The sequence below is a fragment of the Camelus bactrianus genome, chromosome 9 (genome assembly GCF_048773025.1).
Source record: "Camelus bactrianus isolate YW-2024 breed Bactrian camel chromosome 9, ASM4877302v1, whole genome shotgun sequence".
NCBI lineage: Eukaryota > Metazoa > Chordata > Mammalia > Artiodactyla > Camelidae > Camelus > Camelus bactrianus.
In genome coordinates this window covers 48,212,198-48,239,959 of record NC_133547.1, presented here as the reverse complement: position 1 = coordinate 48,239,959, position 27,762 = coordinate 48,212,198, and the positions used below count along the sequence as shown (strand labels likewise).

Sequence of the window (27,762 nt, the reverse complement as noted above, 5' to 3'; positions counted from 1 at the left end):
GGATCCCCTTCAGGGCACCCACACCCAGGCATGCAGTTGGCCCATCTAGATCTCCCTTCGGCTGTCAAATCCAAGCCTCACAGCGGCCTGCGGATGCCCTCTGGTGGCTCTTCAGGGTAATGACAACACCAAGACGCCCGGAGAGTACGGGTAGGCTCTTTATTAAGTGGTTATTGCTGTACCACGGAGGTCAGACAAGGGCAGGAGCCTAAGCAGTGTCAGCCCCATGAACACAGATCTCCTCTCCCAGAGGGCATGTTTCTTCAGGAAATCTCGCTAGGCTGGGACGGGTGAGTCCAAGGTCAGAAGTGGAACTGGAAAGCCTCGGTCACGTGCTGCTTCCAGGGCTCCAAGCTGGGCAGCAAGGAGGAGATGCCCATGACATGCCAGGTCTCCCTGTCTGACACCCCTGAGGTCTGGTAGGACAGCAACTGCACTCCTGCCTCTGTCAGGAGGCCTGGAAGTAGAAGAAACCCCTGGTTGGCAAGGGGCGTGGGGGAAGGAGAAGCAAGAGGCTGGGAGCTAGCTAGCAAGACTTGGAATCCTGAGATCAACATTGCAATGGGGGTGATGGTCTCAGAATCAAAGAGCTGAGACAGAGAGGGGACAGAAGGCTCTGCTCAGCTTCCCTCGCTGTTCCAGAGGCTTCAGGAACACCCTGACCATCAGGCAGAGCAGGGGAAGGAAGAGCAGCCACAGAGAGCTACAGCAATGCAGGCTTGCTGGCTGCTAGTTTTATCCAAATCATCAACAAGGGAGAAAAGCAGGGGAAAGTTCCTCGGGGCAGCTGGCAAGGACAGTGAAATTAGGCCCTTTGAGATCTGTGGATATCCTCTCTGCCAAACTTGGACATGCTCCAGAACCCCCAGCAGCCCAGGCGCCAGGGAACTGGGGCGGGTGCAAGATCCCCACAACTGCTGGCAGGGATGCCCTGACAGGCTTTGCTGGATCGGGCTGGCCACCCAGCCTGCAGTCAGGGGCTCCTCTCAAGGGCTCCGAGTTCCTGGGATGCAGCTCCACAGACAGATCTAAACTGTGCACTTAACGTGGTGAGCACCTGGCTCATCACAGGGGCACGGGGCCCGAACCCTGCCGCCCTGCTTTGCAACCTTAGATAAGGCACTTTCCCTCTGAGCTCCGTACCCACTCCCCAGATGTCCTGGAAATTGGCGTGACAGACCCTCTGTATGCTGCAGATCCAGAGATGCCCGCAGGCGTGGAGAGGGGCAGAAGGAAGCAAAGTCCAGGGAGCCCAGTCCCAGGACAGAGCCACACACACACGCACGCACACGCACACGCACACACACACATGCCCGCCTCTGCCTCGGGTGCACTCGCCAGCCCTCCAGGCTCCCTCACCAATCACGGTCGGCAGCATCGCAGGGCTGGAGGGCTGAGCCCGGAACACAAGCAGGGGCAGGCCCTGGTGGAGAGGCACCTCTGGTCTGAAGACGGCTCCATTAAGCGCCCGCAGCACAGGTGTGGTGCCCTGGACCAAGCCCACAGCCTGGTAGGGGGCACCTGCCAGCGCCACGGTCAGGAGGCATTCCCCGGAGTCCTGCTCCCCGGGTGCAGCAGGGTTGTGGGAGGTGGTCACCTGTAGACAGACGGCAAGGAGTCGAGGTTATGCCCACCTTCCTTCAGCCTAATCGCCAATTTGTGGGGCTTCAGCCTGGCTGACACGCTCAGCAATTCAGGGCTGGGGGAAAGAGCAAATGGGTAAGCCTTATGCCCCCAAGTGTGAGCTTCCTGCGACAGTCAGTGACCTCCCTAAAGGGAGGGCAAAGAGAGATCTACCAGCTACAGGTAAAGACTTGGAGAGGAGAAGGGAAACTGGGGAGGATGAAGATGGAGGGAGGGAGCAGGGCTGTGAGAAGGGCTAGGATTAGCAGACCTGCCACTGGAGGCCGATCCAGCCTGGTCCCTCCTGCTCTGACTGTCTCCTGCCCAGAATCAGTGGCCTGTAGGAGTGCAGGGCGGGGAGAAGAAGGGGGCCTGGGAGCTCTCCTGCCCATTGCTTCTGCCAGCTCCCACTGGCTGAGAAACACAGACTTTGATCTAAAAAAGGGACCAGAGGGAAGACACCGAAGGGAAGCCAAGAGGGGCAGCAGAGGCTAAGAGGGTGTGTTGCAAGCAGCCAGAGTTTGCACGCTAAGCAGGCAACCAGGTGCTGTGGTAATAGGAGCCCTGGATAGAGAGTCAGAGGCCAAGCCCGCTGGGTTCATTTTCAGCTCCCAGCCTGGCGCCTAAATTTCCTCAGCTGGGATGTGGGGGTCCTGCCACCCTTCCTGCGCACACAGCGCTCATACACAAAGCATTTCACGAGCATCAGTTCACTCGCAGCAAAGTGCAGAGGCTGACGGTACCTCCAACTTTGCAGATGACGAAAGTCTCGCCACCCTCACAGGTAGACACTGTCACACACCCAGGGCTCCCACTCAATGAGCGGAGCTGTCAGGTGCTCTGAAAATGCAGGGGAGCAAGGCCGGGCTGAGCGGGGCAGGAGTAGGGGAGAGGCAGGTGGGGTGCACACCTCAAGGCCAGCCTCTTTCACCAGCAGCGTGGCGTTCACCAAGTTCACATCTGCCTGATGGGACGCCTTCTTCAGGAGGCCAACAATGACGGCGGGGCTCAGGCAGTTCCCAGAGTTCTTCAGGGACATTCCTGGAGACGGAGAGAAGCCACCGTAAGTCGCCATGTGTCAAACAACACGGGAGGGGGCAGCAGACCACTGGCACCAGGTTCCGAGTCCTCACCGCCCTGGGGGACCCTAACCCCATTCTGGGGGGCGCAGTTCTGCCTTTCTCTGGAGGATGGAGAGCCAGTGGTGGGAGACACACGGGGTTCAGGCCAGGCCCCCCGGGACACTCTACACCAGTCTAAGAAATGCCCCTCCAAAACAGCCCGCCTCCACGGCCCCTGCACACTTGCCCCTGGCCTGGCCACCCTGTCCTGCCTGCCATTCCCCAAGGGGACGTGAAAAAGGTCCTGCCCTCACCCCTGCTGGCACTCACCCCCTTGCCAGCCTCGGGAAATAGAAGAAGAAAAGGACATGTAGAGAACCTGCCGCCCCTGTCTGCCTCACCTCCTTGGGGCCTGGGCACTCAGGCCAGTGGGGACGCCTGGCTCTGTCCCTGCCCAGCGCTGGGTCTGCCCACCAGCACCCCAATCTCTCCCCAGCCGTCAGTGGGGAGGACAAGCCTCACTCAGCAGGGTGAAGGGGACCAGAGTCCTCCCTGCTCTCTCAACCACACCTGCACAGGGCCGGACCCTGCAAAGACAGCCAGAACCTGCGGAGGGGCAGACAGGGGGCGCTGTCCTGGCCCCGCTCCCCTGCTGAGCAGATGCCCCACCCCCACCCCCGAGGACGTCAGCTTGCCCGAGAGCCCACCTCAGTATGTCACGGAGCACAAAGCATCCCCACCGCCTGCTTGTCTGGCACACCCGCCCTGACGCTCACGTCCCACATGCAGAGCCCAAGGCTCAGAGAAGGGAGAGCCACACAGCAGGTAAGCAACCGGCTCAAAACCAGAAAAGGTTCTGCCACTTCACCCGGACTCCCTCCACCAAACCTACTGCCTCTCATGCGAAACTCCAAATGCTGTGGAGGTCCCTCTTGCACTCCAAACGTGCACATCTTAAAAATACTGCATAAACATGACTTATGACAATTCAGTATATTTTCCAATGAGGTTTTGTACCCCTTCCCCTCTGTTCCCCCTCGATAGCAGGACAGCCACACTCAGACGGAACGTGAGACATGGAGTCAGAAGACCTGGGTCACCTCCGAGCCCCCCACTGGTCTGTGACCTGCGGCAGACACGCCCCGCTTCCCCCTCCCCCTGCAGAGTCCCCGGCTCACCCTGTGTTGTCACCTGGATGGTCCCTTTGGGGGACCCAGCCCAGGCTTGCATCAGTGCCCCCAGAGCTTCTGCCAAACCAATCCAAGGCTTGGTGTGTGGAGAGAACGCACCGGTAAGGGCCTGGGCATTTACCTGCGGAGAAAGGGGCCTAGGGCTGAGATCAGGAAGTGGCGACAGGGCACACCTGCCTGACTTGGCACCCAAACAAGGTCTTCCTGCCAGGACCCAGCTCCATGTGGAGAGCAGAAGGCACAGGGTCACCCTGGCTTTGGGTGCTGGGGGGTGGGGAGGGACAACCTCTATCAGCCACCAACAAGACGACAGCTTGTTCCTATAGCTGGGGACACCTGAGGAGCCAGAAAAGGGCACAAAAAAGGCCAAGACCACTGCAAACTGCGGGAAGGGGAGCGGGGAAGGGGGAGAGGGACATCTCCCTCTCCTCTGGACCTGTGCCAGCCTGGGGAGACTCGCTTTTCCTGTGCTGGGGAAGGAAGGTGGGTCTTTGACATAAAACATACAGGGAGTCACGGACCACTAGGACGTAGAGTGGTGGGCGTCTCTGGGACGGCATTCCTAATTTGCTTTCATTTTTACTTTCTATCTTGATTTTTTTAATGTGGTTTTTACATTGTCACAGAACACTTTGCCCAAATACCAGTTTATAAGGCTGGATTCGTAGACTTTTGACGATACTATCACTCTTCAAATGTTGACCCCTGTGAACTCCCACCCCCCACCCCCGCAAGACGTGCTGGGCAGCTGACGGAGGCAGAAGCCACACAATCGTTTAACGTTGTGAGTCTAGGAGCTGGCCGGCCAGACCCTTGCCAGGGGCTTGATACCAAAGCCAGCTTGTTCTGGTCAAAATGTCCATTCCATCTTGTGGCTCAAGACGTTCTGGCTGTGTTATGTATTTGGCCACTTTTATTGAGGCAACTCATAAATAAAACCATCTAAGAAGGATTTAATTAGAAACCTGGGGTTGGAGGCAAATCAAACAAGCCGTGATCAGATGTCATGAAAAGAGAACGTGGACACTTCTCTTCCCGTTTGCATAAAGCTACAACTGGCAGAGAATTCAAGGAGAGTTGTGATGTTGGAAAGGACAGAGGCAGCGGGACTCCCCAGCAGACCCTTCTGTGTAAGGGGCTCCCCCGATCCTCTCTGGGGGGCCCAGAAAGGGGGGGGCAATGAGTCCCAGAGCTGCGGGAAGGAGAGCAGAAGCACCAGGCAACAGCTTGGGAGGCGAGAGCCTGCAGCAGGCAGAGGGAAAGTGCTCAGCTGAGCAGCCCCAAAGGCAGGCATCACACCTGGTTTGTCCTCTGTCAGGGCCCCAGCGCCCCACCCCAGGGCGGCGCTTGCCGAAGGTCTGCTGAGTAAAAGTCGTCTTCTCTAGGTGAGCAGGAGGCTCCAGGCAGAGCAGATGCCTTTGGGCACCAACCTGACCACATGTTAGTCTGCGCCTAAGGTTACAGCAGAACTAAACTGGAGAGGACCCAGTAAAGAATGAGGGACAGATTTCCTATGTGACAAACATGTCTTTCTTTCCAAATGCCTACTCTACCCTACCCACCTCTGTGGTTGGAGAGGTCAACTGGCCAAGTTTAGCTATATGACCAAGAGATATGACCTCTTAAGAAAGAGAGAAGGGAAGAGAACAGCCCAGACCAGGTGGCAATGGTGACAGCCCAAACCTCACCTGGGTCCCTGCAGCCTCACCAGGGAGGCAGCCCATGGCACGCAGAGGGAGCAAGAAAGTATCCTGTCCCGAGGAGCCCACAGACTCAGCACAGAGAGGAGAGGGCGCAGACACGGACGGACCCCGCTTCTTGGTGGACTGTCGTGCTGTGGTCATCCCCAGGCTCTCCGGGCCTGCCAGTTGCACCTGGGGCGGCCGGCCCCATAGGACAGCAGCGGGCTCCCTTACTTTCTCAGGATGCAGAGGCCAGGGTGGCCTGGAGAGCAGGGCTCTCAATCAGGGCTGGCAGGGCTGGACAAAGCATCCTACGACTCTCCTGCCACAGTTCTGTTCTCCACAGTCAAAATCCCTGTGCTGAGTCAGGAAGGTCAGGGACCACCCCCCAGCCCCTGCCCCTACCCTCATTCGTTGTAGGTTAAATGCCCCAGGCAGAGCCACATGAGCCACAGAGCAGCTTATATCTGGGTTTGTTTTTTGTTTGGGGGTAGGTAGAGTTGTCCTCTGAAAACTTAGAATTTAGAATAAGGGCTAAGATATAAACTCATGAAACCTTAATAACAAGAGAGAATGTGGTTTGTTGCAAAAGGGTTGGGATGGAGCTGGAAAGGCCAAGCAAGTCTTCGCGAAGGGGTGGGTGGCGAGCTATGCCTTCCTCGTCCATCTCTGTATCCCCAAAGGGCTAAGACAGTATCTGGTACCCACTGGACCTCAGGGATCATCTGAAGACCAAACAAAATGGACAGGATTTGAAGTGTAAGTCAGGTTCGGCTTGGAGGAGAAACACACACGTGGAAGGGCCCACTCTGAGCAGTCGAGAAGGCCTGATTTGGGGAAAGTAAGGGGCCAGCTGGCGAGGAGGGCTCCTATGGGGGGCGGGGTGGAGATGTGGCAGGTTGCCAGGGAAGGGCGTATCCCTACCCGGGGCTCTAAGAAAGAGGGGATGAAAAGCGTGCTCAGGGTCACAAGCTGAGAGCACCCTACGGAGCTTTCCGCACAGCCATCCCCCACCTGTCACCACCACGGGCATCCCGCCCTCCCGCCAGCCACGCTCCTTCACTCCTAAGGCCTATGGAGAACAAAGAAGCCTTTCTCTAGAGGCAGGGCCCTGGGAAAAGCCGCAGTCTCTGCAGCGGGGCTACAACGGAACAGGTGAAGCTGGCTCCCCGCGGCAGGGCCTCAACGATCAAGGCTAATCCCGGGCAGCTCCCCTCCCCACCCCTCAGAGCGCTGGCTCAGGTGGGGTCTCTGATCTTCAGCTCCCAGGGCTGAATCCAGGCACTAACTCACTGCCCCCAAGCCCTGCCCCATCATCAGCCCCAGAAACCACAAGCCTTTCTCCAGCTCCTCCCTCTAACCTCCAGGCCCAGCCCTACAGGGCGATACTCACGACCCCGGCTAGAGATTTCCCCTTTGCCATGTCCACGAACTGCACGGCGATCTCCTCCCCGCACCGGCTCTGCGCCTCCTTGGTGCTGGCTCCCAGGTGTGGGCAGCTGATGACGTTCTCGTGCTCCACCAAGGCCCGGTCCCGCGGGGGCTCCTGCCCAGGAAGAGACACCTCTGGGTGGGCTGTCATGGACCGCCCCAGGGAGGTGGAGGGGAGGAGGGCAGGAGGGAGGCCGCCTCCTGCTTAAGTTTGGTCAGGATGGTCGCTGGACCCAATAATAACCGGCTTCCTTGTGAAGGTCCCACCACAGCAGAGTAGACAGAGCCTTAGACCAATCTCAGCTCCACCATTTACTATCTGTGTGCCTTTGGGCAAATCTCCATCTCTCTGAGCCTTGGTCTCCCAATCTATAAAATGGGTTAATACTACCTACTACCTAACACTATTGTGGAGATCATGCAGTGATAGAGGTTTTCAGCTGGTGGTAGCTGTTGTCACTGGTTTTTCCCCTCCCCATCCTAGTCCCCTACCCAAACCCCCCGCCCCAGCACTTACTGTCAGCTCTCAGCAGTCTTCATGGGCACTCCGCACAGGTGTTGCAACCAGACTCTCACCACGAAAGGCAGCCCACCTGGGCACCCCTACCCTACCCTCCAGTGCCCCTTCCACCCTTCTGCTCACTGGGCAGCTTGAAAATGTTACTGACACCTCCTCTCTTCTGGTCATTCTCCCCAGGACTCATTGGCTCCCCCTGGATTTTGGCCTCGTAGGCCTGAGTGCCGACCACAGAGTACTAAGTGCCATGAGGAGCCCAAAGAGAGCAGGGGGGAAGCGGGGAGAGGGGCTGTGGTGGGAAATGACAATACAAGAAGGACCGGGTGCGCCCCTGCCTCCAAGGAGCTGACGACGTAGCTGAGAAAGATGAGCAGGACTACAAACCTGATGCACGCGGTGCCCTGAGCAGGGGACAAACAGTGATCCAGGGGCTCTGAGGGCCAGGGTCTTGCCAGGGCCACCCAACTGGTAACCAGCAAACCCCCTCTGCCTAACAAAGCTCACGCTCTTTCCCCTGGACCCCTGACGCTGGCAGCAGGATTTTTAAGACAGGCCAAAAGGATTCAAGTGGAAATGCACTCATCATCACTCCACCTGGGCAGGACGGGGGCAGCGGGTGAGCACAGGTTGTGTCTCTACTCCTGCAGAGACCTAGGGAGAGCAGCCCCCGGGACCAGGGGAAAGGCTTCTAACCACTATCCTCAGCTTCCTTCCCCTCCCTGGGAAGACAGGGAGGGAAAGGAAAGACAAGGGACACTGAAATTCATTTCCCCAGAGACCTCTATCAGTACGTTAAACCCCTCTCTCCCGCCCCAAATCCTCCACCTCAGAACTGATGTGCTGCTCTGATTTCCCCTGAGTTAGCAACAGGGCAGCCATCTAGGAGCCTGAGGCCAGGGATAGGTTCTATTTAAAATCTGAGTTTTGCAGAAGACAGCAGGGTCACCTCTGCACCAGGCTCTGCAAGGGCTCCTCAGGCCACATAGGTGTTCTTCCTGGCGACACAATTTCTATTACCTCTGACCTATTACCTCTGACCCACAGACAGTGAGCCCCTGGCCTCTATACAGGCTGGGCTTCCCTCCCAAGCCCCTCCGCTCCCGTCTCCCCACCCCCAAAGACCACGGGCCGGGCTCTGACCTCTGTAAACACATCCAGCGCAGCGCCAGCACAGTGACCCGACCGCAGGGCCCGCAGCAGGGCGCCTTCATCCACTATCCCTCCCCGAGCACAGTTCACCACGCGCACCCCCTTCTTGCACTGGGCGAAGGTGTTGTCATTCAGCAGGCCTGCAAGGGAGGGAGGAGCAATGGGATCCCCCTTGCTCTCCTGCATCCCCACCAGAGGCCCTCCCTTCCCCGCACCTGCTCTTCCCCACAGGCCTCCTTCCTGCAGGACCACCGCCTCTCTGGTCTCACCCACTCCCTGCTCTGGGGCAGGAGTCCTGGTTCCGGATTTGGACCAGACTCAGTTTAGAAACACCCCAAAAGTCCTTGAGATATTAGTGCTTCCTTCAAATGGGCCCAGGAACCAGACAGGCCTGCAGTGGCCCCAGGATGTATCCACAGCGTCACTGGTCGTAAAGGTTGACACAGCTCACCCAGATCCCACGCATTTCTAGCTAGCGCACCCCTCCCTGGTCTGATGCAGGGCCGTGTAACAAAGCATCACCAGGCTCCGTGCTCGCAGGACCTGGGTGTGCCCCCCAACCCCCGCTATCTGGTCACCAGTGTAGGCAGAAGGCCCAGACTGACAGTCCACCTTTATCTGGTCTGTGGCTTCTGTGGCCAACCCACAAGCAGGGACACACCTACCTGTGGTGGAGGGCAGGAGAGGTGTGTGCACGGTGATAAAATCACAGAGAGGCCAGATCTCCTCCAGGGGCAGCTGCTGCACACCGAAGGAGGCCGAGACCTCGGGCGAAATGATGGGGTCATACCCTATAGTCTGGAGAGGCGAGAGAGAGGCAGTAAGTGTCACTGTTAATTATTAGTCCTGGTGTTATTAATCACGGAGACCGTTTATGGAGCGTTTCCCACAGACCAAGCACTCTCTTAAGCCTTTCCCAGTTTATCTCTCATCACAACACAAGGGGGTTGGCACTATTCTTTCTACTTTAGAGCTGAAGGAAGTGGGGCTTACACCCAGAGGGACAGGGCCAGAGTTCAGAGGGAGGTTCGCCCGCCTCCAAGGTCTGAACCTCAAATGGGTGCACAAGCAGCTGGTGTGCAGTTGGACCAGTGGCGCTTAGAAGCCCTTGGCAAGTAGAAACCCCACGTGAAGGAGGACAATTCTGGGGGGAGCAGTGCGGGAGCCACAAGGCAGAAGCAAAAGGAAGGGAGAAACTGGCTGCAGCCAGAGGCCCCACAGGCCAGGAAACAGGCAGGTGCACGGGCCACCTCAACAGAGTGAGGGAGAAGTCGGGGAGGAGAGCATGTGGTGCAGGGCAGGGTTACCAATGAGACGAGGACTCGCCACTGGGCAAGGGGGTGGAAGACCAGCAGGGAGAGTGTGGTCCCCTCTCTTGCAGTTTCTTTTAACAAGCCTTGAAATGCATCTTGTCTTAGAAGACATGACATGGTGACTAATCACACAAAGGTATACATGACTAAAGACAGATCCTTTCAAGGAGAGATCCTTTCAACGAGGCAGGTCTGACTGGGGTGGGGAAGGACACCAAAAGGAGGAAGTGAGACATCAAGACACCCTGGATGGGGAGGACCCAGAAAGAAGCTTGGTCTGGGCTGGCCGGGGAGGAACTGAGCCCCCAGAGCACTGGGACCTCCATGAGACTGCAGAGAAGGGAGGAAGGTTGACTCCTGGGAGACGGGGACGGGCAGGAAGCTCGGCGGTGTAAACTTCACCACCTCGGGAAACCCACCAAAGGTCATCGCAGGTTGATGGGAAGAGGAAACGCTGGAGAAGACAGAGCTCAGGAGAAGGAAGAAGGGACAGAAACTCATAGCTGATAACGGCAAACACGTCTTTAGCATTTACTGTGTGTCTCATACCTGATGGGTTAGGTACTGTTATTTCTCCATTTTACAGATGAGGAAACTCGGGCAGAGGTTAAACGGTTTAGCCCAGCTCACAAACTTAGTAGCAAGTGGTAGACCTGGGACGCAAGTTCGAATTCTGGCTCCAGAGCCCGCCCTCCCAGTGCGTACCCTCTAACCAGGGGTGGGAGGGGAGGCCCACAGGCCCACCTGAGAAAACAGGGGTGGAAACACATGGAAGCATGGCTCCTACATCCGCAGCGGTCCTGTGCCAGCCACACCTCTCTCAGCAAGGGCAGTACTTTGGGGGTTGCCAAGGCAGCACGCGCAGCTGAGAAGAACGTGCAACCAGGTGTGAAGCGTCTGCCTCTTGCAACAGCGAAGACCTACCTCTTTCTGGCTGGCCCACCCAGGAGGCCTTGCCGGGGCTCTCTCCATGGGCTCCGTCCGCGCCAGGAGCACTGACTCAGGGGAAGAGGTGTTAAGAGCCATGAGAATCTCAAAGGCATCGGGGTCCTCAAGAAGGCAGGACAGCCGACCGAGCCAGGCAGGTCTGCAGGACCCAAGGTGTGGGTTCTGCCCCAGGAGACCTGGGCCTGAGTCCTGCCTCAGTCACTGTCAACTGTGTGTCAAGGCGCAAGTCAGAGCCCTCCAGGCTGGGGTCCTCAGCCCTAAGGAAAGGAGCACTCCTCAGCACAAAGTCACTCTCTGCTCTGATTTCCAACAATTCAATGTTCTGTGGAAAGAAAGCTCCCTCAGCCCTGAGAAAATGTTCAGAGTTGGCCCAGGATTAAACAAAAACAACCAGGAAGAACGCAAAGCATAACACTTCAACAGCGCTTATCTCTACGGGGGGAGATTAATTTCTTTCCCCTTTATGCTTTCCTATGCCCTTTGGACTTCTCCCCATGGATCACGAATTTCTTTTGAAATTAGGTAAACATAAGTTATGTGAGAAAATAATGGTAGAGACGAGTGCTGTATCAAGTCGGCACTCCTAGAAAAGGAAACAGTTATGAACGAGGTGTCACTCTTGGAGCACATGTTTTCATCATGGGACTTGCAGGGTGAAAACAGCCAAGTGGATATATTGTAGCTGAATGTACTTCAAGTTAAAAAAAAAAAAAAGCTATTTAAAAAAAAATAGCCAAGTGTGCTGCACCCCAACCATTGGTGGAGGTTTGTGGGAAAGGGGCTGCCTTCCCCAGGCCCTCCAGAATCCTGAGCTCACACCCAGGACAGGCCCATGTGGCCATTTCCCCAAATGTAGCCTACTTATATTTCATAAGGGGAGTGAGATGTCCGGGGAGCAGAGGATCCTTGCCCTTGTTCTCACAAGTCCTCTTTGTCTGCTGGCGCTGAGTCTGGCTGGAATAAAGGCCCCATTCATGTCTAATCCAGATGTACTTCTTTTCCCATGAGCAGGCAGAGGATGGGGACACCCAGAGAGGTCACACAGCCAAGACTGGTGGAGCGAGTTCACATAACTCTATTGCCTCTGGGCTCTCAGGAGCCAAGAAGCAGCGTGGGGCTGCCGGGAGGAAGGGTCCTGCAGGCTGAGTCTCGCCCAGTGGCCCCGCTGCAGGTGTCCGGGGCTAAAGGGAAGTGGACGGGAGAGGCAGGGACAAGCATCTCCCAGCTGTCACAGATGACAGTACCTTGTTCATCTGCAGACAGCTGCAGGGGAAGAATTAGACTGAGAAAACCCCTGCTTTCACTTTTCACTCGAGATACCCAGGGCAGGCAGGAGCTGAGTGCAGCTAGTTGGGGCTCCTTCACCAGGAAACTGTGTTGGGGGCCAGGGGGTAGAAAGGGTGGCATCAGGCCCAGGAGGTCAATGCCTGAGTAGGGTCCCAACGTGTCCTGCAAAGGTCAGATGTCCTCAGGTACAGAAGCTGGGGCACTTCCGGGTGCACACCATCCATTCCTAAAGAGGAGCCTTGGGGAGACACACAAAGGGATTCCACACCCCAGTCCCAGCCCCAGGCAGAGTCCTGGTGCTGGGGCAACAGAGGAACCCCCGCTCGTCAAGCAGTGCTCCGGGGCGACCTCCGAGCTGCTGTCACAGAAGGCAGCCTTGGGAGGCTGCCCGTGCCGGCCCCCCCGGCCCTCTGGCTGACAGAGGAGGGAGAAGGGCAAGGAGGCCTTCAAAGTAAAGAGGCTCCAACAAAGAAGCCAATGGTCACGCCCTCTCTCTGCCCCAGAGCCCAGCTTTTGGGCTTAGCCTTGGGACTCCCTCCGGACACAAGGAGATCTTAAACAGAAACCCAACATAAAACCAGATCAAGTCACAGCTGCAGAGGTGAAGGCCCAGAGTCCCACCACCTGCTGCCCCGCTGGGCGGGCACCCTGTGTCCCTAAGGCACCTAACTGTATCTAAAACCTGAGGTTCTAGAAAGCATTCGAACATCACTGCTCTAGGGCAGGAGGGATTCCAGGTACCAGGCTGAGATGGGAGCTGCCTGTCCTGAGAATGGCTGAGCAGTGACTCGGCATGGAGACTGGTTAACTAGTGGGGATCAGGACAAAGACAGAGGTGGTGGCAGCGTGCAGTGTGCAGGGCAAAGAGCACCCGACTGGAAGTTAGGAGGCCCAGTCTGAGTTGGATTCCACCACTTACTACTCCTATTACCGTGAGCATCGTATAACCTTCCTGGGCCTCAGTTTGTTATCTGTAAAGCTGGGATGATAACACTGAGCCCTGAGGGCCGTTGTGTCACAGTATCTAACACAGCAGGCCTCAGGAAACATTAAGAGGACCTGAAAAAAATCAGTGACAACTGGTGCCCTGGGTTCAGCATCCATGCCTCTGGGCTAATATTAGATTCAGGACAAAACTGGCCGCAGAGAAGCTGCTGAGAGATGCTGGTGTGCTCCTCACAGAAAACCTTGATAAGAAAGTGCAAGGCTCAGCTCCTGGCTGGCTGGGGCCTGTTCACACATTCTAGGGGATGTGCCAGCTTGAAGGAGCTGAGCTTCCAGAGTTATACCATATTTTTCAGCAACAACATTGAGAAAAGGCTTCAGGAAGAAAGAACAGTATAGAGTGTAAGACCTGAACGATTCACCCAGCAGGCTGCAGGCTGCCAGAATCACCCTGAAGCCCACGTCGGCATCTGAGGCTCAGGGCGAGTCAGCAGCGGCTCCAGGGTGGCACGCCAGGGCTCGTCCTAGGCCTGTGCTGCTGGGAGGGGCAGCCAAGGTGGGCTCCCCATGCATCCATCCCCCCACACACACGTCAAGTGGTACTGGGAAGCCACCTGGATGAACTCCCTCTCCCCTGAGTGACCAGGCAGTCACAAAGAAAGGAAGGGAAAGGGCGGTCTGTCCCCAACACATGAGTACAAGGTCTCTCCTTACAACCCCTGTGATACGCAGGAGTCAGCCCTTAAATCCTGATACCCTGGACAGGGTCAGGTAGAGGTCACCCATCGACAGCCTAAATAGTGGCTAACAGCCTGGGTGACGGATCAGGCACAGGAAAGGACCCCAGGTGCCAGGACAGAGGGGGTGATAAAGATAACCTTCCTGCGCTTCATAGTCCTGTCCAAGCCAGCCGACCAGAGCTACTCAGTGTCCCCAGTGCCTGCTGGTCCCCTCGATGTCTTTAGGTTTTTATCCCAAGTTACTGTACCAAACACAGTCCTTAATAATTTGACAGCATTTCCTATGACCACACGGTGAACTCACTGCCAGGACCGTTTCACAGACTAAAGAGACTGGTAGCCTAATGGGATGATGGATGCTCAGATGTCAGGGCTCTAAAGGGCACCTGCTTCTACCTCTCTGCCGATGCTCCCATCCCCTCATCACATCCTAGCCAAGTAGTTACCTAGTCTCGTGTGTGTATCTGCAGTGACAGGGGCGTCACTTCCTCCTAGGACCACTCATTCCATTTGGTGCCAGCTCTGTCTGTAGCTCTGTCCTCTGTGCTATGCCCAGAGACACAGGTGTGCATTCACAAGCAGGCTTTAGTCATCTCTGAGCGGTGTCAGTCACTTCCGCTGCTGATGCTCAAGTCCTACACCCCTCTGTGCCCCTCGGAAGCAGCTTCAGGCAGCAGCTGAGTAGCTCAGTGGTGCCAGAGGAACAGACAAGCTTCCCAGTCGCTTCCATTATCCAGGAAATGAGGTGGGGCTTTTCGTCTGGGTTAAGTCACTGCCAAAGTCTCAAGTCCTTGACAATGAGTGTTTCCGAACTAGGAGAGTCCAGGGTGCTGCGGCTCCACATGGAAGGGGAGTGAACATAGTGGAATGGCCGCTGGGCCTGGCGACCATCCCACAGTCCCTGTATCATCAAGGAAACGCTGATCTGTTTGGCCACATGTGCCCTGAGTTTTACTTCACTCCTGACCCCTGCTTTTATTATTGTTTTTAAATTTTATATTGCTTTTTTTTCTAGTTTTTTTGAGGGGGGAGAGACAATTAGGTTCATTTACTTATTTTTAATGGAAGTACTAGGGATTGAACCCAGGACCCCGTGCATGCTAAGCATGCACCCTACCACTGAGCTATACCCACCCCCACTGACCCCTCCTTTTAGACAATCCAAATTTTCCACAAGCTGAACCTTTGACCTTGATCCCTCACAAAAGAGGAAGGAGGGGAAAGGGCTCCCTGTGGCTCCTGGCACCTCACCACCCAGCACAGAGGACATGGCTTTGGCCCATTTCCATGATCAATGGATCCTGCAGGGCCACACCCACCTCTCACAGGAGCCTGAAAAAGTAGTGCCCACCCTTCCCAGGGCTGAGGCTTAGGAAGGACGTCCGGCTGACTTAAATATATACGGTGGGAAGTAGACGCAGGAGGGAGAAGATGTTCAGTGTGGCACAGTGGGATGCCTGCCGGGTTCTGGTCCACCATCCATCTGCCGTGAGCCTTCAGCAAAAACTTGCAAACCCCAGAGGCTGATATAAAGTTAAAGGTTAATCTCTAAGGTCCCTTCTAACTCACTGAAGGTGGGAGGGTCTTGCAGAAAGGAGGGAGTAGGGGGAAAAGGGAAAATGCCATCACAGTTCTATGTAAATTCTTCTAGACCTGCAATGATCTGATTTTCAAAACTATTTTCTTTAATGTTTAACTAAAGCTTTCCTGGCTGCAGTTTGAACCCACAATCCCTGCCTGAACAGCCACAGAAAACCTGGAGAGGTCCGCCAGCACTCCCAGCTGCCTCATCTCATACCTGGGCATCCTTGCGGGTTTCCTCTCTTAGTTGAATGGCCTCCCCCCAGCTTGGCAAGGTCTCCTGGATTGTGCCCCCCCAGAGGTGGGGGGCACTGCTATTGACGACAAGCTTCCCTCAACCAGAAGGGCTACTGAGCTCCCAGAATAGGAAAAGGGGGCACCCTGGTGGGAGGCAGGGTCAGGGATGATTTCTGAGGAGCCTATGAGGTCTTCCAGGACCATTGGCTCTACAATCATCTCACAGTGCGTAGGCAAGGCCCTTTCAATCTTCTCTGGGCTATGAGGGAGCTAGAAGATGGATGGCCAATTGCTCTGTTACAAGGCAATAAATTTGCTCCTGTTTTCTGAATTATCACAGGAGACTAAAACAGCAAAACAAGGAGGCCCTCACAGCAGGGGAGGAATGGACAGGCCAGATACTAGACACCCCCTCTCTGCTCCACAGGGACTCAGGGCAGTTACTCACCCCAGAGCGGAAGGACCGCCAAGTATTCCCAAATTTTGAGTTCAGGTGTCCAGATCTGCAGGCCAATGTTCCCTCCCTCCCTTGAATTACCACCTATTTAGTCGGAGGCTCTGAAGGGGAGTCAGCCTCTCTTAGGACAAAGCCTTGAGCTGCCCTCCAGCAAAGCTGCCTCTCTTCCAAAGCTGCTGCAGGAAGCCCCACATCCAAAGGGTCTGGTGAGCTCTCACCTTCATCCCGAAGGACTGCATCCGGGTGGCCACCTCTCTCCCAATCCTGCCCAGGCCAAGAATTCCCAGGATCTTTCCATTCAGCTCTGTTCCCATGAACTGCAACCAAACAGGCCAAGAAGCTGAAATCAGCACCCAGCGTGAACTTCAGGCACCAGCCAGGCGGGGTGAGGCAAGGCCGGCTGCTCACCTTCTTCCGCTCCCACTTGCCATCCTTCATGGAAGCCATTGCCTGGGGAATCTGCCTGCAAGGACAGACACATTCAGCAGCCCCGTCCCAGACCCCACCAACCCAGCAAGGAGGCGCCAACATGAGGGCTGCACAGCGACCACCTCCGAGGGTCATTCCCCCAGGGAACCAAGCTCAGGCTGGGTCTGGGGGCTCAGGTTCAGAAACACCCAGGATGGTCAAGGAAGTGGAGCAGAGGGAAACCCTTGGCAAGACCCAACTTGGAGCCCTGGGATTTCTGTCTCCAGCAAGGAGTCTGGGAGGAGGTTCTGATTCCATTTCAGCTGCTGGAGTATCAACCTGAGTGACTCTTGGCGTGTAAAAGCAATAGGTGATCCTCCATGGCTTGTAGGAATAATGGGATGGGGTACTGGCGGCCTCTGATGGCGTCAAGTGCTCCAGAAGGTCAAAGATTTTCATTTTCCTAATCCATGCAGAGCCACAGCCTATGACATCTTCCCCTGTATCAGGGACAGCCGATTACTTATCCGCCCAGGAGAGTTAGGCTGGACTAGGATGGGAGAGTGCTGCAGTCTACACTTCTAACATCTACACCACCTCCTGTCCCACCACCAAAAACACACACGCGCACACACACACACACACACACACACACAGCCTAACTCCTCCTATTGGTCAGCCAGGAGGTCTGAGTCTCCATGTGTTTTCCAGAAGGGACAAAGGAAGTTAGGGCAATGTTAGAGGTGGGAGGGCATGACATGTCACGTGGGACATGGTCCTCTAAGCTTCTCTGGACGGGAAAAAGGAAGAGACAAGAAACAATGTTTAAATGCTACCTCGTTTAATGCTCAGAACAACTGCATGGGGGGAGGCACTGGGGGTTAAACACTCACCCAGCATCACTCAACTAGAAGTAGCGGAGTCAATTCAAAGTCAAGGAAGACACCCCCACCAGTTAGCCTCCCGAGTATTCAAATGCAGGCTTTCCTGCTGGCCACAAAATTCAGTGGTGTGTGCATGTGTGTGTGTGTGTGTGTGTGTGTCTGAGACAGAGAGAGAGAGAGAGAGAGAAAAGAGAGATTCTAAGAAAACTGTTTCTGCATTCCTGCTCTACTGACATAAAAACCATTCTTTCCTGTTTACACATCACCAAGACACAGACTTGCATCCGAGGCTAAGGTTGACGGGGAACCTGTTCAATGGTCAGAGCCCCGTGAGCGCATGGGTAAGCGTAAGTAACAAAGCTGAAGTAGCAAGTTCATGGGGAGGAAGTTCCATCTCACTGCCCCAGCCCATCTAGCCTCCGCAGAGGGGCCTCACGTCGGGAATGTATTTAAGGACGATGACTTGCCTTGAGGAAGTGCTCCCTCAGCAAAGCCGGACGGAAAAACGCCTCTTACCGAGTGAGACAGAGCCCGCCTGCCCCCTCTCCATGCTCCCGCCTCCTCACCTCTGCCCGCAGGACAGCATGGTGCTAAGAGCTGTGCTTAGACCACGGAGCACAGCCAGGCCCACACCCGCCCTCTTGCTGCCCCATCCAGCTGGCCGTGGAGCCTCCCCAAAGGTTTCAACACTTTGGGGTCCTCACCAGGTCAGTCTGGGGAGGATCATGACATGGGCAGGGGGACCTCCTGAGAATTAAACGGTGGCCGGCCTCACTTGTAAGAGAAAGTAAAGCCGGCAAAACGGTGAACTCTCCACTCTCTCCATGTCAGGCGCTTCTCCTGCACCTCAGGGACCTGTGCTCCTGTTCAAAGTCCCCCTCCGAGAGGCCCGCGCAGGCCGCTCTCCACCCACATTGCCCGATGCTCTTAATTTTACTGTCCTACCTCCTGTTCCCTCCTACTTCTGCCATGCTAGGTAAGCAGTCTGATGAAACCAGCACACAGTAGGTGATGAGACTGGTAATTCCTTCCTATAGGGTGATTATTTCTTAATTTTCATGAAACTTTTTGAGGTCATGGACGGATGGCTGAGGACAGGGCGCTTCCCTTGAATCCCACCATTTCACCTACGCCTTTAAATAAAGCTGGTCCTGGAATAGGAGGAAAATCACTCCTGACTCTGGAGGGAAACTTCACCTCCAGAAAAAAAGTTAGAGAATCAGAAAGCTGCTCTGAGATCCCTCCCTCCCTCCCTCAAAAAAAAAAAAAAAAAAAAAAAAGAGAAACACCACCAAAGTTAATGGCACAAGTGACAACAGGGCATCAGACCTCAAGTCCTCTCCAGATGTTCTGGGAGAGCAGCTTCCCGTCCATCCCATGGACCCACTGCCTGTCACTGCACCACCCCACGCAGCAAGACTCTTGTACTTTACATGCCACCTCCTTTGGTCCCTAGGCTGTCCCCTCTACCCAAGAGGCCCACCCCTACAATGCCTGCTGGAAGAGCAAGACATTTGACCGTTTGAGATCTCGTGTGTTATGAATCCACAGGGAGGCACAGGGATCCCGGGGCAGCTTTCTGTTCCGTTCTGCTACATACAGATTTGTGAGGACAGTGACAGAGATGAGCCCTGGGGGCCAGGAATAGGGAATCCATCTGGGGATCCAGAGAGTGTTTCTTGGCTGAGTTAACCCTCGAGCTTAATCTTGAAGAATAAGATGAGAATGACCTAGACAGAGACGAAGGGGAAGGATGCTCCCGGCCTCAGAAACAGCATCTGAGAGACTTCGAGGTGAGAGAAGGCATAGTGTTTGCAGGGGCCTCCTGCTGTGACTGGCATGGAGGATGGAAATGAGGAAGGAGAAAGACAAGACCACACACACGTTTACTTTCTCAGGGAGCCTGCTCCAAGGTCATAAGCAGCAGCCGTGTGACCGCCCTTCCCTATCTGTAAGCGCTGGGAACCTGAGAAGCCACCTGACCTTGGTGTGCCAGAACCAGCTCAGTAGAGCATGGACGGCCTTGAAGGTTCTTAGCAGCCTGCGTGTCGCCAAGCTGAAGTGTTTCTACGTTTCCGTGGGTCAGTTTGCTTAGGGAGTCACAATAATTGGCATACCACAGAGACTGACTCTGCTGAGAAGGCAGGGACTTACCTGGCCAGGCACATGATCATCCCACAGGTGAGTTCCGCAGCACTGAGACTGTTCCCATTGGGGGTGCTAAAGATCAAAGAAGAAAGGGGACATCAGAGGGCCAGACCCAGGAGTCCCACTCCTGGCCCAGTGGATCGCCTCCAGTGCACACCATGCTCTCTCCTGCTCCGTGAGCTTACCTGTGCTTATTGCAAACTGCCAAGCCCACGCCACTACCTGAGTCCTGTGACGTAGTCCTGCCCTAATCCCAGGGCTGGAAGGAAACTCTCTCTCTTTGACTTTATATTGTCCTGCGGAGGGACCTCTGTTAGAGAAACACGCCTGGCCTCTCTCTACCTACTCACTTCTCCCGAGACAGAGAAGTATCACTCTCGATTGGGAGAGAGGTGTGTGGCTCAGCCTTTTTCTCTCCTCTTATTTCAGGATCTACCTGCCAACAGAAAGCACCAGTCCCTGCTGCTCTGTGCCATCAGTCTGACAAAGGCTGTGCCCATGACAAATGCAGACGTCGGCCCCTTGCCCACAGACCTTCCCAAGTTGCCTGACCTGGCTTTTATCCCCATCTGTTTGACTTCTCCTTCTATCTCTCAACCAGCTCTGCACTGAGAAAGCTTCCTCGCATGTAAACCACAGGGCAGTGCTGACTCTGCCCATTTTACAGAAATGAGAATAGGGATAAAATCCATGAAGCTTTTTTTTTTCTTTTCTCAGTCTTTTGTTTGTCTTTTGGAATAATTAACAGCCGTGCTCACCCTCCTTCTTCTACTGGGTCTTTTCTTCCCTGGAAATGAAGGTTACCAGAAGAAAAAAGGTCAAGAGGTTCTATTTTTTTAAAATTAAGTGCGGAGGGGTAGAGCTCAGTGGTAGAGTGCGTGCTCAGCATGCACGAGGTCCTGGGTCCAATCTTCAGTAACTCCATTAAAAAAAAAGAAAAAGAGAATGTGCTCTTAGAAAATTAAAAATCGAGATAAAAGGATTCTCAGAGTCTGTCTTTCCATAAGCACACTTGGCTTCCTGTCGCCCACGGAGAACGATCAGGCTGTATGGGACACGGGAAGAGGGGCAGGGGTCGGGGGCTACTGCCTCTGGGTCCAGGACAAGAGGTGACCAGGGTGGGTTACCATTTAACGTTTCTTCTGTTGGAGACTGACCTCAGGCAGACAACCGGGGTCAGTTGACCCCTATTCTATAGGTCTTAAGGACACTGAGGCTTCCGAGGGAAGAGAAAAGGCTTGGGGACAGAGAAGTGGACCTGGAGATAACCTTGCCACACGGTCCACGTGCCAGATGGGAGCCAGAAATGAGTGTCACCTAGTGCTGGCACGCTGCCGTGACCTTTGCCCTGGGTTTCTGCAAAAACAGCTCTAAAGGGGACCCTTTCCTCTTGGCCTTGAAGCCTGAAAAACAAACTGCGGTCCTGGCCCCAGAAGGGTGCCGAGAAGTGAGGACAGAGAAAGAATGCAGAGTCCTTCTCCTAGCAAAGGTTGTGCATTTGCAGAAGGGAGATAACAGCAAAGCAGAGCCAAGGAAACTTGGCTCCAGAGGGAACCACGGGAGGGCAGCGCGGGCCTGAAGCAGGGACCAGGATAAATTCACTTGCATTCTCCTGATTCCCCAATCGGGCTGCAATGTGCAAGCACCTGCGGGGCAGCTTTCTGAAGCATTTTGAAGTTGCCTCAGTATCAATACCCGGGGAACCACTCAGCTGTGAGCGCTGACCCCCTGCTTGGCCTCAGCCTGGAGCAGGAGTCCTCCTGGGAGCCCTTCTAACTCTGACGTGGCTTTGCCTTCCCTACAGGTTTTTTCTTCCTCCTGACAGTCAGTCCCCACCCCCACCCCCACCCCAAGCTTCCCGACTTACTTCATGACCAGGATGCCCTTCCTTGTGGCAGCCTCCAGATCCACGTTGTCCACGCCTGTGCCAGCCCTGCCCACCACCCGGAGCTTCTCGGCAGCCTCGATGATGTCAGAGGTCACCTTGGTGGCTGAGCGGACAATAAGGCCTTCGCAGTCCTGAGGCAGAAGAAGAAACACCAGGGCCCACAGAGTTGGTCTCTGAGACCTCGGAGAGCCTCTCTGCCCAAATGAGAGCTCCCGCCAGCTGGCTGACTTTGGAAATAGTCAAGGAGAGGAGGCTTTGTACATGCACACACACCTGAAAGCCTCCGCCATCAGTCAGGCCTAGTGTCAAATCCAAGCTCCAGCCCTCATGGGCTATGACTCTGAGCTTCGGCCTCCTCAAGAGTGTGAGGAGGAAACAAGGCAGATACAGGTACAACACCTGGCATGGTACGTGGCCCTGCTCAGTGGACATCACGTCCTCCATCTGACAAGGAGCTAGTGAAGGGGTGGGTGGGATCGGATTCTACTTTGTAAGCCCCCGTGCCTGGTATGCAGGGAGCACTCAATAAATATTGGTTGGCTGAATGAATGAATGAATGAAGTGACTAAAAGACAAATTGTTAAGGGGGGAGCGTGTAGCTCAGTGGTAGAGTGCATGCTTAGCATGCATGAGGTCCTGAGTTCAATCCCCAGGACCTCCATTAAACTAAAAAGATAAACAAACAAACCAACAAACCTAATTATCTCCCCACTAAACAAATCAAAAACATGTTTAAGAGGTGACAATATTTTTTTTTGAAAAATACAAATTGTTAAAAGGAAAACATTTCCTAAAATAGAGACCGAAGGGAGGGGAAGAGGAGAGAACAATTAAACAGGTCTATAGTTACTCGGAGACCCAGGCAGTCTTAGACTAAAAATGTATATATGTGTGAAAAATCAGACCTTCTGGATTCAACAGAGCCGTTGCACTTGGGCTAAGCCAGACCCCAGGACAGTCTTCCTCAGGCCCAATCAGAATCCGGTGGCATCTTCACAAAATAAGGATATTGTTGCCAAACTCCCCATGAGAATCCCCAGGAGATGGAGCAGGTGAACAAATGCAGAGCCTGCCCAGAACAGGCCGTCCCAGGTGGGAGACGCCGCAGCTCGTGTCACTGCACAAGCAGCAAGCTGGGAACCAGGAGGCCAAGCTCTAGTCTGGGGTCTGCCAATAACAAGCGGAGTCACAGTGCCAGTCATGTCACCCCACCCCCAGTCTCCTTCTGTAACATGAAAGTGTGGGAAGGAATGGCCCCTGGGGTCCCGCCCAGGTCTGATCAGACACCCGCGAGTGTAGGTCTCGCTGCCTGTCCCCAGTGGAGCACCCAGCCGGATCCCATGAGAACCTTCTCTCTTCCCTCCCCACCACACAGGTTCTGGAGACAGAGAAAGGCCATGGGCATCTGGCTCCCAGGGTGAGGGCTCACACTGTATTTACTGCACACAGGCCCTGAGCCTAGGAACAAGTTTAGACAAGTTACCTGCAGAGAGAGAAGAAAGCTGTTTTCTCTCCACTGAGGGGAGAAGAGGAATGAAGCTTATGCTGCAGCCTATTTAGATCTGGAGGGCTTCTCAGCACTGGGATGAGTGCTCAAGAGAGGCTCCAGAATTACTTCTCTGAAAGTGTGCATGCCTCAGGCATCCTCACTGGCTGGGGGCTAAGCCAGACCGCAGAGCTAGAGGGAGGACCCTTCACAGGCACTCCAAGCCCTTTTATGTCTGTGGTTCTGAAATTGAATGCTCTCTCCAAAGCTGCCACCCTCTCTTCAAATCTGGCAATCTGCTTCCCAGAGGATACACTGAGTGGACAGGAGGATACAGACTCCCCATGAGTCCACCCTGTTCTTGTGGGCTCTGAGGACAAGCCCAGAAACAGCACTAGTTTTTCCTTAACAAGCACAGCCTCTCTCTGTGGAAGGATCTCCCTTATGGAGATTTACTCCAAGTCTCTCTCTTTTCCCTCAAGGGTGTGTCCCTCAAACCAGCTTTCTGCGAAGCCAAGTGTGAAGAGCCTGCAGTCAGATCAGCACAGATGTGCACACAGAGCTCATCTGTCCCCTGACAGACTCCCCTTCAGCAGACGCTGTGGCCAGACCTGATCCGGGCATCCCTTGTGGCCAGAGTTCACAAGCTTTCAAGACCCCTTACATCCTCAACTACCCCTGTTCCATTCAGTTCTTCATTCAGTTGCATTATCGATGAATCCATTCAATCAGCACACATTTATTGATGGCCTGTGTGCCAAGCTGTCTCTGGCTGATCCCCAAAAACCCCTGCACTCCCAGGCACCACCCCCTTCTCAGGCCACACGTCATCCTACTTGGCTCCATGCTGCCCGCTCCTCTCCTCCACTCATGCCCACTGTGGCCCTTTGCAAATCCTCCCACATCCTCCTGGCGGTTTGCTGTGATTGTAACTTTTCTTCTGCAGCATCCCGAGGCCCTCTGTGGCACTCCTGCGGTGGGAATCTCAACACCGCACCCACTCTGCTGTCTACATTCTCCCCTCTCTGGGTGCTGTATCTGTGTACGAGCGCCGGCTGGAACAGACATTTTCTACACTTAGTGGTCCTCCCTGCTCCCAGTCCCTCAGCTGCCTTAGAGCTGAAAAACAGCAGGCCGCTGCTGTTGGATTTACAGCTGTTCCTGACAAATTCTGCCAACTCAGCAGTGGAAACCCGTTCACATTCTTCAAGTTCACACATGCTTCCTTTCCCAAGGAGGACAGGCTCGGCCTTGGGGGTGGATCTAGCATAGCTCCTGCGTCTGACTTAAATCAAAAAAACTCTTCAGGTCATTTTCCCCAGCTACAGAAAATGCAGGCAGGCACTGTTTGGCACAACATGCATGATCCTGATGAGGTAGACGGCTATTTAACTTTTGCAAAACAAATCCTAGTGTAAAAGCTGGAAACTTGCTATTTTAAAAGAGTCTTTCAAAACGTGGACTCTGGCATGGAAAAGTATTTCCTTCTTTTCCTTTCTTAAAATGCAGAGATAACTGACTATACTTCAATTGAAAAAAAAAAAGATATAAATGTGCTTCAGTAAATAAAATGCATTACCGGTAGAGGTAGTGGATTCTGGCAGGATATAACCAGCGAGGTAGTGGATTCTGACCAGCACTGCCATTTAACGAAACAGAAGAAAGTATTAGGAATTAACACATATAGTAAGGATAATCTTCCATGAAACTTTAGTGTATGTGTGTACACACACGTGTGTGTGTGCTGAGTTGTGATGTAAAAAATGAATTTCCTATTGTGGGTCATGGTCAAAGTGTAAAAGTCATTGAGACGTGGTAAGATTTAAATGTCCCTGCATATTAGGTTTATTTAAGATGTGACATCTGCTGATAGAAGAGGGGCACACAGTCTAAGTAACAGTTTGTTGAGCTCCAAACAAGATGCTCTTATTATTCCAAGCCAATGTTTTCCAAATTTCTGACTACAGCCCACGGTAAGAAACACGCATTTAAGTTGTGATTTTATACTCACATAACCACACACACGCATACACACACCCCACCACCACACACGTAATTGAAACAAATTTCATGACCCAATACTTAGCCTAACTATCTGCATCGTTCTCTGATTATGTCTTTTTTTTTTTTTTCCAATGCTAATCACGGCCCATTAAACTGACTTCATTACCCACTAATAAGCTGTGATTTACTTCAAGTCTGAAAAGCGTGGTTCTGGGGGATAATTGTACTTTCTGACCATGGAGTGAGAGAGAGTAAACCGTGCCTGCCCAGAATACCAAGGAGGGGCAACAGAGGCCAAGCCTGGTTCAGGCAACGTACTCAAGTTCCCTTCAGTATGAAAAAGGTTTAAATGGAGGAGGGCAGGGGGCACTAACCCAGACTCCACTCCATGAAGAGTAACAAGACATAGCATGGATATGAGGACCCTCCAGTGGTCCAAGGAGACAAACCAGCTCTCTGAATCTAATGTCTTACAAAAAGAGACAGAAAGCCCAGGCACTCCTAAACCGCTCAGTGATGCCCAGTGGCCATTAGCCAACAGACACCCTCCTCTCCTGCCAGGAGTTTTCAGAGCCTTTCAAACATCCTCCAAGTTTCAGCTCCAGCTTCCCACCACCCATCTGGCCAACTTGCCAACTTCATGGGACCCCTCCACCACCAACAGAGGCCTCCCATTCTTCTCAATTCTGCACTGACCACTCCCTGTCCCCACCCTACCCCCGGGGTACAGGACTTTGGTTTCCATAAAATGGCTGTAAAGCACCAAGTCCAGGCCACTCTTTCCAACTTGGTGTTCTGGTGGAGGTGAGGGTCAGAAGGTGGTCTGGAGACCACTTCACTGACTTCTGGCCATTGCCCAAAGCAAGGCCATTGACACAAAAGAGGAAGTGACAGATGTGAGGTGCCCACCTCCCATCCAGCTCCAAGGATTTGGGTCCTAAGCCCTTGACCCCCCCCCATGTCCAGGCAGATCACCCCCTTCTCTCCATTTGCAGCAGCAGAGCCCACAGAGGCCATGCTGCTGGATGGTCTCAATGCTCAAGTACTGTGTCATCTGGTCAGTAATCTCCCGGTGTGTTGGCCAGGCCTACAAGCTTCTTGAACGTAGGGACCAGTCAGAAACTTCTCTAAGTACAGGACAGGGGCTGGATACCCAGATACAGCACCATGGGGGAGGGGAGGCAGGGGGGTCCATGGAGAAACACAGCAGCAGATGCAAGGGCAGACAAGGGGGCACAGGCAGTCAGGAGGACCATGCCTGTGACTGCCTCACAGCTCAAGCAACAGCCGTTGCCTCTGTGGTTTGACTGAAGGGGCTCTCAGAGCAGAGAAGGGTGGAGGGGGTGAATCTGCGCTGAGACTGGTTGAGGTTGGTAGGAGGCCACACTTCAGGGTGAGGGAGTTGGGGGGTGGGGTCCGAGACGCCTGGACACTGGGTGCGGTACAGAAGTAAGAGGTGCGGGAACTGGAGGGAAGAGTTCACCAAAAAAAAAAAAAAAGTCACAATCCTGGATGAGGCCAGCAAACCTCGCACGGCCCTTACAAACAAGGTAGGAAAAGACTGGAATTAGACTGCACTAATTATGTAACACAGCCGTCAGAGATACGTTTCTGAGAAAGATCTGCTAAGAAATGTACATTTCCTGAGGTTGTTTGGGATCGGATTCTAGTTCAATCTGGTCATTCCTGACCACGATGAGGCCAAAGGTGAGGCCATCCTCCGAGGCCACGGGCGGAGATTAAGCCTGGACCCCGGCAGTGGCAGCACGGCCGCGAGGCCGGCGCGGGGATCTCGGGCGCCCGCGCCAGCCCCCTCTTCGGAGCGCTCCCTGGAGGCCAAGGCGCAGTGAAAACTCTCAGCACTCTTGCATCAGACGAAAAGCGGGTATGGCGTTTGCTGCCCGAGTCGAGCCGACTTCCCTGCAGTTTCTCAGGCAGCCACGAGACAGGCTGGGGCTTCGCCAGGCACCTCCGCGCCCACCCCCTTTCCCGGGAAGGCGGAATTTGGCTAGGGGAGCCAGGGCTTGGGAGGGGAAGGATGGCCGGTCCCTGAGATCTACGCAGGGAAGCCACTTTAGTGCCCGTCCCCTGGCGCCCCAGCGCGGGGAGTGGGGGATGGAGAGAGAGGCGGCGCGGAGCTGCCGGGGCCACGGAGCGCAAAGGCGCTGGGAAGCCGCGCTGGCATCCCGCGGGCAGCCTGCAGGACCAGTTGGAGCAGCCTGCACTTTGCAATGCTGGCAGGAGGCACGCCAACGAGAAACACGCGGTTGCAAACTCAACAGAAAGTTTGCATCCTGCAGCTTGCCGCCGTTTGTTTCTGCCTCCATCTCCTCCCTCCCCCGCCCTCCCTAGCCCCCAATCTCAGGAGATCCCAAGACTGACTGACACCAAGGACAGGGATGGGGGGTGAGGGTGGGGCGCGCTGGGCCGAGCGCGGCCAGCCAGTGTCCGCGGAGGATGGCACGCAGCCCTCGTCTTTCTCCCGCTCGCCTCACCTGCAGCTCGGCTATCAGCTCCTCTTTGCTCAGGTTCTGCTTCTCCACCACCTGCAGCCCTCCATCTTGCAGTATCTTCCGGCAGCAAGGGTCCAGGCTATCACTGATAAGCACTTTCCGTAGATTTGCAAAGGCCATTGCTGGAGTCAGCCTCGGAATCGGTGGCTCTCCTCCCTGGGCAAAAACACCAAAACAGAGAAGCGGCTGTCCCCGCTGGCGTGCTCATGTAACTGGGCAGGATTCGCGATCTCCCGCTCCCCCTTTATCCCCCCTTCCTGCTCCTAAAGT

At 54.6% G+C, this 27,762-nt stretch overlaps 1 protein-coding gene across 2 annotated transcripts; it reads right to left on the bottom strand.

Moving 5' to 3' along the window:
- Positions 1-145: 145 nt before the first annotated feature.
- PHGDH (phosphoglycerate dehydrogenase) lies at positions 146-27,726 on the bottom strand. Of its 2 annotated transcripts, XM_010967964.3 has the most exons (12): positions 27,475-27,725; positions 21,469-21,620; positions 19,608-19,673; positions 16,570-16,624; positions 16,380-16,478; positions 9,319-9,451; positions 8,645-8,793; positions 6,950-7,102; positions 3,863-3,995; positions 2,534-2,664; positions 1,360-1,597; positions 146-457 (listed from the first exon to the last, which is right to left on the bottom strand). In XM_010967964.3, exons 1-12 carry the CDS (start codon positions 27,610-27,612, stop codon positions 303-305), a joined length of 1,602 nt encoding a protein of 533 aa, XP_010966266.1. In that variant the 5' UTR covers positions 27,613-27,725; the 3' UTR covers positions 146-302. The 2 variants fall into 2 exon arrangements, with proteins under 2 accessions (XP_010966266.1, XP_074226389.1); XM_074370288.1 differs by lacking the exons at positions 146-457; positions 1,360-1,597 and adding an exon at positions 1,673-2,058 and having other exon boundaries at positions 27,475-27,726.
- Positions 27,727-27,762: the final 36 nt, after the last annotated feature.

Coding starts and splice junctions, on each gene's coding strand:
- PHGDH (XM_010967964.3), bottom strand. CDS start 27,612: ATGGCCTTTGCAAATCTACGGAAAGTGCTTATCAGTGATAGCCTGGAC. Junction 16,479..16,569: donor GCAAGTGGGAGCGGAAGAAG/GTGAGCAGCCGG, acceptor GTTTGGTTGCAG/TTCATGGGAACAGAGCTGAA. Junction 1,598..2,533: donor TGAAAGAGGCTGGCCTTGAG/GTGTGCACCCCA, acceptor GTCTGTCTACAG/GTGACCACCTCCCACAACCC.